Here is a 16,219-nt window from a genome sequence, read left to right as displayed (position 1 = left end):
TAAAAAGTAGCCTACTCAGAAACTGAGCCGTGAGCCACACATGCTCACATACATGGGTTCATGTCTGCACATGTATCCGCCACGCAGCGAGGGGGCAGAAAGTGATGACACTGCCTCTCTCAGTGCGACCCGCTGCTGCGATTGACAGGTGGCCCAGCCGGCTATTTACAGTGAAGGCTCCTTCAATAGCCCTGCTCCACTATATGACCTTCAATAGAGCTCCGGCAATCTGAAACTCAGCACCACGTACCCCTTTCACACTATCCATATCCCCTTCTCTCTACAGTATATCAAACTACCTCACTCTTATGTTTAAATCACATTTTCCCTCAGTGATTCATGGGATTATATAGTAGTTCAATGTTTGATCTTTGACCTGAAGCGTCACTCCAGAGAGTGTAACTAAAGGAATAGTTTAGTCTGTAATGGACACTGGATAACATGTATCTTGAGTCAGGGTAGCTGCTGCCTCTTGTTTCAAGTATTTTTGCTAAGCTAAGCTAACTGTGTATGCTAGCTCTTGAGAGTCGATGTCCTGTACGTCCCAAAATGTCCCCATAAAGGGTTAATCCTTTAACAGTACAATAATCAATTTGTCATATTTTATATTTTGTAGAATTTATTGAACATAATAAAATAATGTAACAATACAAAAACATGATTAAACATTTTAGTTTGCCCGAACACAAAGTATTAAACAGTAATGTGCCTTGTAAACCTTATTGTAGTCTTAATATAGCAGTAAAACCCTATATAAAAACCTTTGAAACAGTATTCCAGGATCAAAAACATGACAGCCTTGACAAACAACATACAGAAACCTCTTTCATGCTTCATGATAAATACCTACACTTTGTAATTGGAATAATGTAACAAGAGGTGACAATGCAGCTCAGAACAATTCCAACTACTTGAAGGGAGTCCAGTGACGAACAGGGAGGTGGGTAGCATGGGAGCAGCCAGAGCAAAAACACTTGTCTTATACTGACCCAGAGCAAGTGAAGGCATCACCAAGGCTGGATCAGGCAGTGTTGTGAGAAGAGGGGAACGCCTCTGTGTAGCAGAAATGGTAAATTAAGTAACAGTGAACACAACCTCTATCAATCTGTGAAGAGAAACGTATGTCCTGATTGTGTACCTCTTATTGTGGGTGGAGGCCGAGGAGGTTTGAACGTGCTGCCTTGTGACAAAGTATCCACGATCCAGCTGAGAGCACTTGAGCAATACTCCATCTGAGAGGAAAAATCAGAAGAGAGAAAATTAAATCTGTGTAGTGACACAGTACACACCTGAGGTGAGGATCCGTTATTTGGGAATACCATGCCGTTATCTAGGGCTACATGTTGAAGTCTCCTGTTCATTTTGCATGTGGGATTACACCTTAATTATGCAAGCAGATAATTTACTTGAGAATGCAGCCTTAAAACAAAGGGTTGTCGTTGATATCATGCAGTCCCATTTGAAAATTAACTTAAAGGAATGGTTTGACCTTTTGGCAAACCTCAGGCTACCACAACCAGTAGCTTAGCTTAGCATAAACACTAGTAGCAGGTGGAAATAGCTAGCCTGGCTCTTTCTAAAAGGTAAATCCAGCTACCAGCACCTCTAAAGCTCCCTTAATTAAAACAATCTGTACAGAAAACAATAAAAACGTTCCTCAACCAGCAGAGACTCTGGGAAATGTTTTGGTCAAAACCAAGACATACCAAGTCATTTAACCCCAAGAAAAAACTGTGCACATTTACACTTTACACTAGCTGCCCTCATAATGCAGTAGCTTCATATGTTAAGTACAGACGAAAGTAGAATACATATTCTCACCAATCAGCAACAAAAGCCTATTTTACAAATTGGCAAACTATTCCTTTAACAAATATGTGTGATTTTCTACACACATGAATTAATGCATATTGTGATATCAATATGAGGACATGGTGTTCTAGATGTCAGGATGCATATCATCCTGCCCTGCTATATCTAGCTGGCTGACATTTCACCTTTGTATAGGATAGGTTGACTGAGTGCAAGCAATGACATGTTCAAGAACAACACAAATGGTACAGAATAATAATCTCATTTAGAGTTAATACTTCCAAAAAGGTGCTATAATTGTACCTCATTCTCCAGAGCCCTCAGCCTGTGGTCAAAGTCTCTGCTTTCAGTCATGTGTTTAAGTACACCATCCACTCTAAAACAAAGAAAGGACGAATTCACTATCATGTAATGACGGATTATGTATTATGGAGCTCAAATATAAATAATAGCACTGCCATAGAGTTGGCATAGGAAGGTCTGCTCACTTGACAGACATCCGCTTGAGCCTCTCAGTGTCGCTGCTTTTCTGGACCTTGTTCTGGGCAGTCAGGAAGTCCTCCTTCTGAATGGTTTCCCACGTCATGAGCCTGTTGGCTGCTTTCCCTTTTAACTGCAATACTAATAGGAAAGGGTTTTGGATCAGTGTTTACTTGCAAATTGGAGCTGATGTGGCATTACAATAATCTCCTATATTCTCATCATATGACTCTTTCGAGGCCATTTATTAAATTGGGGGAAAAAAAAACAAATAAAAACATCACATTGACTGGGAGTCAAATGTGTTGCTGCATTTGGGAAGTAATGGTTTATATTAATTAGACTCACTTAAAAGGATATTTCGTATGTTTTGAAGGGGATTGAATCTGGTTTACTATCTATACTCAGTGTATTGAAGTAGATGGAAGACAGTTGCTTTGTTTTTTAGTCTATACGGTCTGCTTCTCCAAACTGTAGGTAATACATTGACTAGGTAAGTGCTTCATAAAACCCTACTTCAAAACATCCAAACAATCCCTTCAAATACCTACCAAAGTGGTAGATCTTGATGGAAGGCACCTTGCGGATTATCCTCTTGATAAAGAGATTGATGTGAGAGACGATGATGAAGGGAGGAGCCAGGGACGGACGGGAGTGGTACTGAACGATCAGGTTGTAGCGCTGGAACTTCCAGTAGATGTCACTGTTACCCTGCACTTCAGAGAAGGTGTTGCTGGGTGGACAGAAGGAGAGCAGATTTGAACCATGGTGTGCATGTGAAGCTACAGAGACAAACTGATGGACAGCCACCTCCTTTTTCTCACCTGAACATGGCGATGAGCAGGTTGATGAGCAGGATATTGGTGACCAGTAGATAAACAATCAGCAGAATAACGACCAGCCAGTTACTAACCATCGTCCTGCACGGCTCCTCGCCCATCTTAATCAATGTCACGTTGTGTGTGCAGGGCATGTCCCAAATCTTCCCCACTGAGATTGACACAAAAATAAAAAGGGAAGATCAAAACATGGCCTTTCATTTGGAATTATCAAATAAATCTAACCCATTATAATAACTTTGGTGAACTTGAAAAAGCACAATGCCTTCCTTGAATCTTAAACTGGTTTTAAACTGTAATATTGCAATATTTTAGTTCAGATTCATGCTAAAAAAAACACATCTACCATCCATCTCCTCCACAGGGATCTGTCCGAAGATGTGCAAGTACGGCCTGTAGAAAACCCGGCGAAAGATGCGATCCAAGCTGGGGTCGTAGGAGTACAGCAAAGCCTGATTGGCCACTCCGTAAGCCATGAGCCACACCATTAGGAAGAAAAGGAAGAAGAAGATGTCCTTCATCTGGAGAGAAAATAAATAGTTTCCGTCAGTATAATGAAAACATCCAGCTAAGTACGATTGGTACGATGTCAACGTGCGGGATCGTTTCTCACCATCTTGCCAACGATGATGATTTTTGGTCCCAGCTGTTTGTGAATGGCAAAGATGTGAATGAGACGCAGGGTGAAGACCATGTAGTCCACACACAGGATATCCCGGCCTAATTCATATGACATCTTGAACATCCTAAAACACAGAGTGAAGCAAATACAGTTAGGCTACAGCACCATCCAGTGGCCGAAATGTAAGAGTAACTTCAGATTGAATCTACGAGACTCAGGACAGGAAATATGAGATGATTTAGGGGACAGTTAAAGCCTGTCTGGTACTTTTTTTATCGTGTTGTATTGATTTATGTCCAGTTTGCATAGCAAGGGCAATACATTCCCTAACAATAACTGTAATCAACTCTAACTGCCATGAACATAAATCTGAATCAGGTTGAACTGTGCATGTCCACTCTTTGACCTTGTGACATGTATGAAAACACACTGCTCTGTTTTGAAGGGTCAAAGCCATTGAGAAAGTCTTGAAACACAATAATTAAAACATAATTCATCTCTAAAATGTGGAAATTCTGTAATGTGGAAACTAATGGAAAATACACCTAAAAGTGTAGAGTTTTTGTCATAATCATGTTGAAATGTATATAATGTTTAATAGTTGAATAATATGTTTAAAGTGTTTGTACCTGAAGATTACTCCTATGATGAAGAGCGTGATGGCGACGAGGTCACACTTGTTCCACATGTCCTGAATGTAAACTCTGATCCTCTGACGCCAAGTCTTCGTCCCCAAAAAGAACGTCTATGGGAAGAGAACATCAATCATAGATTAGATATGGCTGTACACCAGAGACAATTACCGAGAAGCTCTTTAGAGGTGAGCCTGCGATTCTAATCCAACGCACTTTTTGTTGTATTCTGTGAGTACTCAAATCTGGTGAAAGTGTGGGTAAGTGGATCAAACTGAGCTGCAAGAGCTATAACTAATATTGTTTAACAGTCAAAGCTTCAATTGAGGTTTTTAATTTAATGAAAGGGAGAGGGGATAACAAAGTTGTAAGACTGAGTGTCCGTATAGCTTTTTATCTGGCAGAAAAGCAGTAGTAAAGCTTGGGCTTTTCTCCTTTTCTGAAAAGTCAGACACTATAAATGAAGCTTTGAGCTTTTCTCTACAACGATGAGCCACACAACACGGTCCTGGTCGGGTAAAGGCCATGGATGAATACAGTGAAAGCAGTGAGAGGGTAGGTAAATCTCGAGGCGTTCAATTTGGTATAACTATGATGTCTGACTGCACTCACCTCCCTGATCTCCTCACACACGATGGTGAATATCCAGAAGTACAACACATACTCAGTAACGGCGGGACCAGCGGGAGGCGGGGGCAGGAAGTCCACCAGCAGCACGTAGGCAAACAGCAGGAGGAACAGGAAGTACATGATCACATTGCCCAAAAATGAGGTTACAGGAGCAAACCAGAACTGACGCCATCTTGACACGATGAACGGACGCTTTGGAGGTCTGCGAGTGTGGGGTACACCTGTAGGACAGGTTGTTGGCCATTGTTCAGTAGTTTCTTTCATTTTTTTTTATCAGAGGCATTGCGTTTAAAAAGACAGCTCACCTTTGATGGTTGCTGTCCTTGGACTGTTATATCCTTGCGCATCCTCTTCACTGTTACAATAACGAGACATTTTTTATGAATCAGCATTTAAAAGGAAATTCATCCTAAAAGAAACCGAGAAAGGAATGTGTTCCCTTTTCCTTTCATGATACAAATATGAACATTTAGCAAAAGGCAGAACCTTGCCAATGGAAATTTGTTTTATTACATGTGCTTGATGTCTGAGAAAGAGAAGATGGTGGCGCCGTAGAGGCTGTCGCTGTCCCTGCCCGGCCCGTCCTCGTTAGGCTTCCCCTCGTCCTCCTGGTGCGGGTCATCATGTTTCCTGTGAGGGGGAGCATGTAGTAAAGGATCAGTCCTGAAATATGAAAATGAAATATAATGATACTAATTTGGATTTTACCTGAAGGAGATGAGGTTGGTGTAGCAGAGGAAGGGGCAGAAGAAGGTGAGCAGGAGCTTCCACACCTCTGTGCTCCTCTTCATGTCACCCCACCAGATCTGAGACATCAGAGACTGGAGGAGAAATGTAGAGCATTTTCACCGACTGAAATGTATTTCTCAAAATAAAAGTGGGCTGTGTTGTTTAGTACTAAATCAATATTTCATTATCATTATTTCCATTCCTTCCTTTTCAAGTGATGTTATTTGCAATCATCTTAAAAATGTTAAAGAAGGAAAGACTATTTCAGTTTAACATTGTATGAAAACAAGGTCAGTAAGTTCAAACAATTAATAGCACAACAGATAAGTACATCTGGATAAACGGCTTCAATAAGGCCTTTGATTTGGTTCCATACCTGCACACCGTCATGGCTGAAGAAAAGTCGTGCATCAGCACCCATGCCCATCTGTAAGCAGGTGGTGCCCCCCCAAACTGGAGATTTCCTAATCAGCAGCGTGAAAGAACGACTCTCATCGCTCCGATAGCAAGAGCTGAAGACGTCTGAGAAGAGAGAGCACAGACAGAGCTTCATTTAGAAAATACAAAGGGAAATTCAGCACGAAAGTAAAGCTTATTCTGGCAAGAAATTCATCATTATAACGGATGTACCATATTGCTAAAACATAAGGATGTCCTCATTTCTGCACACTTTCTCAAACATTGGTCGACAGAAAGTTCATGATAGTGTTGATATCGTCATTATTTATTCATGAATTAGCCGAGACTACGACAAGGTGTCATACCACCCTACCTCTGGCATTACCAACATGCAATACTGTGATTAAACAGAGACGAGAAAAGTAGCTCCAAAACTTCCTTCCATCTCTTTGTCACTCTCTCGTACGCTCACTCAGTTTATATATAAATACATTTTGTCAAATGAAAAGTAGTTAATGCTCTCACCATGTGCCAGGTTCTCAAACCTTTGGGCCAGCTCTTTCATGGACATTTTGGCCTCAGTCTCGCCCTCCAGCTTGGACATTTCCCTCAGGATCTTACAGCCACTCAGTGCACTCAGCACCGACTCCCCTGCCTGAGAAAGACAGCAAAGAAACTCAGGGCATTAAAAACTGTCAATGACACAATATTTTTGCGAAGAATGGGATGTTCATCAACATCTCTTTCCTGTATCAGTCAGTTGGTTCAAAGTCTTACCATCTCCCAGAAGAAAGTGGACATCTCGCTGCGGTTTTGGAGGACAGACCAGATGAAAAGTGAAGCCCACGGGAAGAGGCAGCGCTTCTCCCGATACAGGCAGTCTCCTCGCAGCATCTTACTGGCACGCTGGGATGGATGAAAGGAAGCAGGGGAGGGGGTGTCAGATTAATTCTGGAAGCTGCAGGTCCATGTCATTTGTGTATTTACTTTGATATCTGTCTATTTATTAAGTAAAGTTACCCTAAGAGCTCTCCTCTTGGAGGAGATCTGTTCTATTCCCAAAGCTTCGTAGTAAAACGGCTGGCAGACATCCCCCATCAACAGTTCCAGGACCCTTGCAACCTGAAGAAAGAAGGGCGTAAAGATTTAAGTGTAAACAAGTTTTCTTTGTATTTGCCTGGACTGTGTCTCTTTTCTCAGAAGAAACCAACCTCAAAAAGGCTGATCTCTGTCACTCTGCCACCGTGCACGTTCTCTGCTGCCACTTTGGTGTCCTGCAGGTTGAATGTCGGCGCAGTGGCTGCAGACCCCAGCCGCTCCACTAGGTGGCGCTGAAGCAACTGGTAGAGCACCGTCCCGTCAGCCACGGAGCGGTAGAGGCTCTCCAGCTGGCCGTAAGTCAGGTACTCCAGAATGTTGAGGCCATTCTCCGCGAAGAGACGCACAAACTGTGGCTTGTCGTTGACCAGGGCGTCCGTCATGGAGTCTTTCAAGTCTTGATACTATAGGGATGGAAAAAGGGTTCAATATAAGGTCAATACTTAATGCGTACCAATATCACTGCAGAACAGAACTTTAAGTGCTGTAGCCTATTTATCAAAAGGGCTATAAAATAGGGCTGCGAGATTTATAAAAAATAAGAAAGTGTGACTATTTTGACTGCTATTGCAATATGATTCACAATTGTGGAGAAATGTTTACAAAATGATTGTCATTATTATTGAAAGATATGCATGATGAGATTTCTTTAAGAAGATCTGTACCCAACAAAGGTATTTGTTTTTAAGTCTGAAGAATACGATTTGTAGTCTAGTATTATGACTCTTGCAATTTCAATATTGAACTTCACTGTTGTTGCTATTTCGAATAAATTTGAATTCATTGTGCCCTAACACTACTCATAATACATTTACATTACAGTGGTAGTATTTTCTGACTGTAACATCCCATGTGATGTCTTTTCCCCCCTCACCCTCCATTGGATGTCTCCATTGAAGAGTTCACTCTTGGCGATGTCGACCCTGTTCCATGTGACCGCCAGCTTCAGCTCTTCATTGTAAGGGCTGTCATCAACTGACGCGCGATGCTTACTGGCTGAAAAACACAGAATCCAACACAAAACATCAAATTAAAGACAGGTTGCCATCTAAAACAGCATTTTTATCAAATGTATAAAGAGATGCGTGTACCTCCCACCAGGGCTTTGAGCAGAACTGTGTCGAATTCATTCGGGCCCTCCTGCTCTCCATGGTAGATGGTTATGAAGTCTCTGTTTTGGTAGATGCTCAGAGCCTGGAGACGCAGAAGAAGGAGACAGGAATTTCAAATATTTGAGCTCAATAGTGATACTGAAAAAAAGAAACAGATATGCAGAGAGTGAGGAAAGATTTGGTGACAAAGGGAATTGTCAAATCCATGATCTCGTCAAGTCGCCTCCTGAGTGAGCAATATGTCTGGCACCTAAAGATTTGATGATGGCATTTGAAGCTAAGCATCAACAGTAATAATTAACCATTGATTGAGAGTGGGTATCCAATAAGTCCCAAGATACTGAACAAGCAGGAGCAGACACATTTTAATTAATTAGTGTTTAAATAATCATGAAGGCACTGATAAAAGGCTCAATAACCAGACACAGTCTTTGAAGGCAGCATGAGCAGTGTGTTAGGCGCTGACGTGGCAAACGTTTATTTAAAATAGACAGCGCAGCTCAGATAATGCCCAATTTTGTACAATGCATTTTGATATATCCTGTACAAGAATGATTTTGATAAGACTGGAGTTTTGGAGGATCACTAGCGGCATTTTTTGTTATCATTATTGGTTAGTCAGATGCAGCTTATCCTATTTGGGGCTGTTGTATTACAGAAATAATCCTCTTATTAGTCTACAGGCTCAGTACAGGCTCAATAATTGTTCATTAAATCCAACTATTATAAAGTGTTGGATGACATGAGCAACAAATACAAACAAATAAAGCAGCTGCAGCAGAGCTTAACATGTTAGCTTTCCCTGAGGGTTAGGTTCAAGAGAAAAGGCTTTGCCACTTGGGAGCATATGCATGTTTTTTGGAAAGCTGAAATATCTGGTGGGAGTAATATTGAAATCTAGACCGCATAGCCTTCAATAGAAAGGTCAAGATGTCATCTGTTCAAAAACATGAGGCCATGAATTTAAAAGTTAAATGTCACAGCAATCTGAGCCAGCAGCTGCTGAAAAAACAGCTCCTTCCTGTACTGCATGTCGAAAGCAACACAATGACACCGGCCCAGAGCACTTACCCGTTCGACCAGTTTGTCCGTATCCGTTTCAGTGGGGAAGTGCTTCTTAAATCGTTCTGCCACTCTGTCTTTCAGATCCACGCTGGGACCCGCCTCGCCGTCCCCCTCTCCGGAGGACTGGACTGCCGGGGCCGAGGACAGGTTCTCCAGGACATCGCTCAGGAAGTCAGCCAGGCCTCCGGAGCCCGCCAGCACCAGCCAGGGCATGGAGGTTTTCAGAGAAAGATCCACTCTCTGGTGGAAATTAGAAAAGGAGAAAAAGAAATTCAAAAGCCATCATTTAAAAAAAGTTAATTGTGCTATTGAAATGAACCTAAACATGTGTTTGTGGTAATTAATCAGTATGAAGAGCAGTGTCTGTACCTCCAGCATGCTTGCCTCCCCTGATATGAGCATGCATAAGACCGGGATGTCGATGCTGCCGCTGCCTACAGAAATACAAACATATTCATTCCAGCAGTGCATTGGTAGATTCTTTGTTTATGCAGACTTCACTTTAATGCAGACATCAGATCCTGAATGCAGGACTTGGCACAACCAAAGTGCATATTTTCCATGTAACGTGAGAGGCAACAACACAGAGGGAGCACTCTGTTAAATATTTGGACTAAATGTCTCCTTGATTAAACACGTTGAAAAGCCGTGAGTGAGATTCCCGCAGTGACATGCAAAGGATTTCATCCTGCAGATACCAAAGGATACTTTTTTCAACATAACATCAAATTAGAGGTCACCACAAGAGGTGATCGATGAGCTTCATCGGTGAAAGAGCACTGTGGTCTTTGGACATATTTTAGTTTTCTTTACATACACTTCTGAAGTATTAGTGAAAGGAAAACTAGAGATAATAGCAGCAGAAGAAAAGATGAAGATGTGCCATTTATTCAGGCAAATCTGTCAAGAAATAACATCATCATTCCTCATGCATGGTTCTCCAAAACCAGTTTTACCGGCAATTAAGGAATTAAAATGATTAAAGTCCACCTTCCTTCAGTCATTAGGGTCACATTTTAAATCAGGAAGAAAAAAAATCCTCTATTCTGATACTACATATAATACCAAACATTTTATTTCTTCATATTATCTCTCACCCCAAATGCCTGTGCGCTGATGGGAGATGTAGTCCTCCAGTTTGGCCCTGAATCCAGTCTCTTGCCTGCGCCCAACACTCCCGTCGTCCACCAGCAGGAAGGCCTGGTAGTTGTTGTCCAGGCTGCAGGAGTCCTGGGAAGTGCCTTGGATGTAGTTAGCAGGAAAGCTGCCCTGTAAGAGGAAGAATCCAAGGAGTTATGGCTTAGCAGGGTGTCTTTCAAAGTCAATATCTGCTGAATAATACATAGTCAATTACAAGGTGTGCTTGTAATACAGGACATGATTCCACCCATTAAACTTGGTAACTCTAATTTAGAATAATTAGTATACATTTGTAAATGAAGTACATGAAAACCTGTACAACCTGAGCGTTGACCAGCTGCTCTCGGTTTTGCACCAGTCCCCAGGGAGCGATGCCCAGCGCCACCACCTTGTTGAGGGACACCGACGACGCTGCGGTGGCATGATCCCTCACAGCCTCTCCAACACACCTGCCGATGCCTTCGCGCAGGCCTGCCGTCAGGATCCACGCTCCTGGGAAGAGCAGACAAACAGTGAAGGTGAGAAGATACAAGAACCTGGATGGTTTTGCTGTTTGAAGCGAACATTTTTACCTCTTTGTTTATCAAGTAAATGACTAAGACATATTTAACTAAACTCTTTAAATGAAATGTTAATATGCTTACATGTTTATTCAGATTAAATAAATGGAAAACCCAGCATCTCTGTAGTAGCATCTGACCATCGGAAGCTTTAAAAAACATTATTACGTAATGTTCAATACTGTTTTGATATGTTATGTCCATGTCAACAGTGCTTGTTGGTACACACTATCCATGTACACAGTGTTGTGTATAAACAATGTGTTTGGAGACATCTTGTTAAAGTGACCTGTTGACAGCAAATCAGTATCGCTGTTTGCCACCTGCACCTCGCACAGTAGCGAGGAGGAAACAGCCATTGTAGTACCAAATTAGGATCGGACCTCAGGGAGTCACATTCTGTAGTATACTGCTACAACATTTTGTAACAGCGGCAATTTTCCTGCTAAAAGCACCATGAGTATGTGGCATATGTCATCCAATAAAACGCCTTATTAGATGGTTACTCAAAAATATTTACACATTTTAGAAGATAGGATCTCTCTCTATCTAAATTACACAATAATAAAAATTGTGCTGATTCCAATTTAAAGGAGGAAGGCAAAATATTATAATTACCATAAGGAAAATACAGTAACAAATACTGCTATAAAAGGATAGACACATAAAGTAAAATGTCTTTAGAAGCATTTGTTTTATACAGGTAAAATATTAATATGAAATGTAAGATTGTTTTAAAACGTGTTATATATTGCATTATTGGCGAAAAACAATGCAATATTAAATTCTAGGTGCAGTTTTCCAGAATTAAGGGCACACCCATCAAAACAATTATTTGATATGTAAAGTGGACCAGTCTGTAACTGACGACATCATATGCTGGCTGTACACAAATCGCTTCACAAGCTTCACAAGGAATTTTAAAGTCACACTGATAAAAGTGTTTATGGGTTAAACTGGCGTGCAACCTATGACCCACTTTGGTAGCCGTGTTTGCAGTTAAGCTACTTCAAAGTACATTTGACTTTCACAATGTTTACCTGTGCTTTGTGAGGCTTTCACCAGTCCCTGCCTGATGACTTCTCGTACCCAAGTCTTCACCTTTGTCCTGCCTTCTCCACCCACTATAGAGACCACAAGGTTAGGAGATGGAAGACCCCAGTGGGCCGTCATCAGGGTGTAAACCATAGAAGGATGGGTGTCCCATGACAGACGCAGGAACTGATATCCCAAAAGAGACAAAAAAACATTCAAACATTCAAAAAGTTGACAACTTTGACTTTAATTTAGTTTTTAAATGTGTGCTTGATTGTATAATAAATGTGGGTTATTTATGGTAATGGAGCGTATCAGTAAGATATGATCCCTTTGTGTTCAGGTGCAGCAGTAGGTACTACAGAGTTGGTGCATTGGAAACATATTTGTCTTAATAAACAGAAAAGATTTGATCACAATATCTGAGAATATAGAGAAAATCATTAAATGAGCCAGAGAACAGAACTGAGCCAAAAGCCACCCACATAGCTATGTCTCTTGCTGGATCCTGCAAACTGCAACTCTCCAAAGGCATCAGTGGGATATTCAGAGGAGTGCTGGGCGCTGTCCCAGCGGTTGACCATCGCTGTGCTGAAGAAGTCTCCAAGAGCAACAGAACCATGGTCTCTCTCTCCCCACCGCACTGACACCGCGCTCCATTACTGAAAGAGGTGAGGGGATTAAATGCATGCGAAAACATGATCATCCTGACGCATCGCCACAATATACAGACATTACTATCACAGAGGAATGTGCTACACAGAGTTCACCCTACCTCAAAGAATCTTCTACAAAGGTGGTGCACACTCTCTTCTTGATGATCTTTGGGATCCAACTCTGAAAATGTTTTCAAAAGGTTAACACACTGAAATTAAACACATGCTGTTAACATTTTAAACAATATCCCTACCCGTTTATGCCTGGAAATCATGTAGCTGTAGAGCGTAGGAAAATGTTAAATGTGAGAAACTTTGACTTTGGCTCAGAGATGGTGATAAGCTGGTGAGATGTTCTGTGTCTGAACACCTGGCTGTGACTTCTGACATGGTGCTGTAGTTTCAGCCCAAGTTTCTAAAGTGTGTGCAAGAGTGTGTGTGGTTGGCACGTAGGCCACTACTCTACACAGGTATCTTCTGTGCATACATGAAGGAACATTCTGCAGTACAGCTGCACAAGTACGCAGGGGCCCCACTGGACACGTTTTAACACGGTAGGAAACTGGACTGGAAAGTGAAGCATTTGGCCCAATCACTTACCTGAGCCCTGGCACACCTACAGGGAATGCAGCTTTGTTATTAGCTTTCAAGTGAAAATATTTGTCGTGAGAACAGAGACAAAATTATTGTTTTCTAAATATATATTTGTTTTATCATTTGGGTGTTTGTCTCCCGGTATTAATAGCGGCTATCTTTGTTAGGCTTTAACTTCAAGCTATCTTAAGCTGATAATAATTCTGTACTTTTACTTAAGTACCATTTTGAACTCAGTACTTTTACTTGCAATGGAATATTTTAAGACTGTGGTTTTAGTACATTTACTTAAAAAGGGGATCTGACTACTTTTTCCACCACTGCTTACAAAGTCATCAACTGCATGTAAAGTAACTAAGTTGATTTACTCAAGTACGGTACATAAGAACACTTTTGAGATACTTGTACTTTGTACTTGTACCCAACTATAAATCAGAGGTAAATTGTGTACTTTTACTCCACTACATTTATTTACCTTTGGTTACTTTGCAGATTTGGATTCATTTGAAATAGAAATAACATTAAATAACACACCTTGAGTAAATTCACAAGCTACCCTGCAGTATACTGTAATTAAAACTAGCTGCTCCTTTAGCTGTAAGAACAAATTAATGTCTCAATAATAATTTTATCAGAACATAATATATTATTCTAAAATGGGCCAATATGCGTATTATGTACTTTTACTTATCGTATTTAAAGTAAATTTAGTTGCTAATTGTAATTTTACTTGAGTAACATTTTGAATGCAGGACTTGTAGGACTTTTACTTAAGTACAAGATGTACTGTGAGTACTTATTTCACCTCTGATAAGAACTTTGTTTGTTTACAACAGTAAAATTAAGTATTTAGACAATAATGTAGTGGTACTTTAACTCAAGTAAAGCATCTGAATATTTCTTCCACTGCTACTTATGTTAATACAACGTTAGCTGGTGAAGGGCAGTGTACAGTACAATAAGGGGCGTACTCTTATCTTTGTTTTCACAGTCAAGAGTTAACATAAATAAAGTTAGAGTAAGGTTAGGTAGGTAGTAAGTAACCCACCGAAGCTTTTTGCCACACTAATGACACTAACCGGCAAATGAGTCGTTAGTGTTACATTTTAACCGGTCATGTCTCTTCCGCAACAAAGTGAGCTAGCTTAACTTCCGCCGGTTTGACAATGATCAACTGACATGAGCACACACAAGCTGGTTGTAGCTACATTTGGGAGAAACTGCGGGTCTGTTTACACACACACACACAGCTGCAATGCTACTTTCTGTTGTCCATCATAAAACGTGAGTATTAGCTCCGACACGACCAGCTGATTCTGCTGTTTGCCCTTTGCGTCACCGTGACTAAGCCTCTCGGGGAATCGCAGCCAGCCACAACTTGCATCACAACTTCCACTTAAATTCCTCTTTTATTAAACAGTTACTGTATAAAAACTTCCATCACATTACGTCAGGAGCTGAGAGATTTCAAGCCTACCTGGTCTTTCTCAGTTTTGCCGATTTTGTCTTCGTCGCCTACTCCTCCTTCTCCTGTGTCTCTCATTGTGTTTCCTTTCTATGTTCCCCAGTCAGAGATAATAGGAGAAGAAAGACTTCACTTCATTTAGGTCTGCCCATGTTATAGTGAGTAGGCTAATATAATGGGTTGATTAGGTCTGAAGCTATGGAAGAGCCATTTCCAAACATTTCTGAGCAGCTAGATAGGAAACAAGGTGTGGAGCAGACACACCACACACAGGTGAAGGAGTGGTTTCACTAGAGGCACACTATTTGCAACTATGTTTCTCCAAACTTTGAAAATAGGAGGAGTCAGTCCACACTACTGTCTGAGAGCTGCTGATTATAAACTTCTAATTAATGTCCCCTTCAAGTGAGGGAAAAAAACTCTTGGCCACTGATCACCAGTGGAGGACAGAAACTAAGTGCATTTATTCAAGTACCATACTTAAGTATTATTTGACTTACTTCTATTTCATACTACTTTTTACTTTTACCCTACTACATTTGGAAGCAAAGTTGGTCATTCTACTATACTACATTTGTTTAACACTCATACTTACAATTTACTTTTTACATATTCAATGTGATTTGCTTATACAGTATGTGTGATTGCGCTACTAAACTACCTAGTATTATCTCAAATTGGCTTCACATTGCCAAACTACAACATTAAAATGCATAGTTAGTGATTAAAAACAGGATAATATAACACTTTTGATTCCGTAAGAACATTTGGCTGATACTTCTTGTGTACATTCACACTTAAGATTTTTACTTTTAACAGAGTATTTAAGACTATAGTATTTCTACTTTTACCCAACTAAAGGATCTGAGTACTTCTTCCACCTCCGCTAATGACATATTTTGACACCACTGTAGCTGGCGGGACGATTGAAGACATGTGCATGGGCATTGAGAAGTTTGTTTTTTAAAGGTTGCCTAAAAATATCACGTGGGGCATATAATTCAATCATCCATACACCTTAAAATGCAGTATCCTTTTACAGGATATACAAATATGTGGTCATTCAGGTAAATAAAAATGATTTAAAAAAATCACATGTAATCCATATAAAGCTATTTTAAGATGTTTTAAAAGATGCATCCAGTGCCCTTGAAGGTTTTAAAATGTGACTCCACACACTTTCTTATATTAAATATTTATTATAGAATTTATATTTTTTAAAGTAATATGATCAAGCATTTCACACAGTAATAACACATCCACATTCTATGTGGTTAATGAGCATACATCCTTATAAAGTACCAGTCAGTCAGAACAGAAACAGATATTTGGTTGTAGAAAAATGGAGACT

At 40.6% G+C, this 16,219-nt stretch overlaps 1 protein-coding gene and 1 long non-coding RNA gene across 2 annotated transcripts; one reads left to right on the top strand and one right to left on the bottom strand.

The window, feature by feature from the left end:
- Positions 1-601: 601 nt before the first annotated feature.
- On the bottom strand, positions 602-15,157 carry LOC134871281 (transient receptor potential cation channel subfamily M member 4-like). Its single transcript, XM_063893992.1, is given in 29 exon segments — positions 602-1,053; positions 1,139-1,232; positions 2,116-2,188; positions 2,301-2,433; positions 2,844-3,025; positions 3,117-3,282; positions 3,478-3,652; positions 3,745-3,877; positions 4,383-4,498; positions 4,998-5,236; positions 5,321-5,370; positions 5,529-5,645; positions 5,724-5,836; positions 6,121-6,266; positions 6,669-6,798; positions 6,921-7,049; positions 7,164-7,265; positions 7,355-7,645; positions 8,116-8,237; positions 8,333-8,435; positions 9,425-9,658; positions 9,788-9,852; positions 10,516-10,687; positions 10,881-11,050; positions 12,159-12,339; positions 12,639-12,778; positions 12,781-12,815; positions 12,929-12,990; positions 14,881-15,157. Coding segments are annotated over 29 exon segments (3,771 nt in total). The 5' UTR covers positions 14,947-15,157; the 3' UTR covers positions 602-1,021.
- On the top strand, positions 932-4,222 carry LOC134871282 (uncharacterized). The gene is made up of 3 exons (XR_010166657.1): positions 932-1,069; positions 1,157-1,294; positions 3,496-4,222. It is a non-coding gene; the product is annotated as an uncharacterized LOC134871282 (long non-coding RNA).
- Positions 15,158-16,219: the final 1,062 nt, after the last annotated feature.

This window comes from Eleginops maclovinus, chromosome 10 (assembly GCF_036324505.1).
Source record: "Eleginops maclovinus isolate JMC-PN-2008 ecotype Puerto Natales chromosome 10, JC_Emac_rtc_rv5, whole genome shotgun sequence".
In the NCBI taxonomy this organism is placed as follows: domain Eukaryota; kingdom Metazoa; phylum Chordata; class Actinopteri; order Perciformes; family Eleginopidae; genus Eleginops; species Eleginops maclovinus.
The sequence above is the reverse complement of the archived record's forward strand: the minus strand, read 5'-3'. Positions and strand labels throughout refer to the sequence as shown.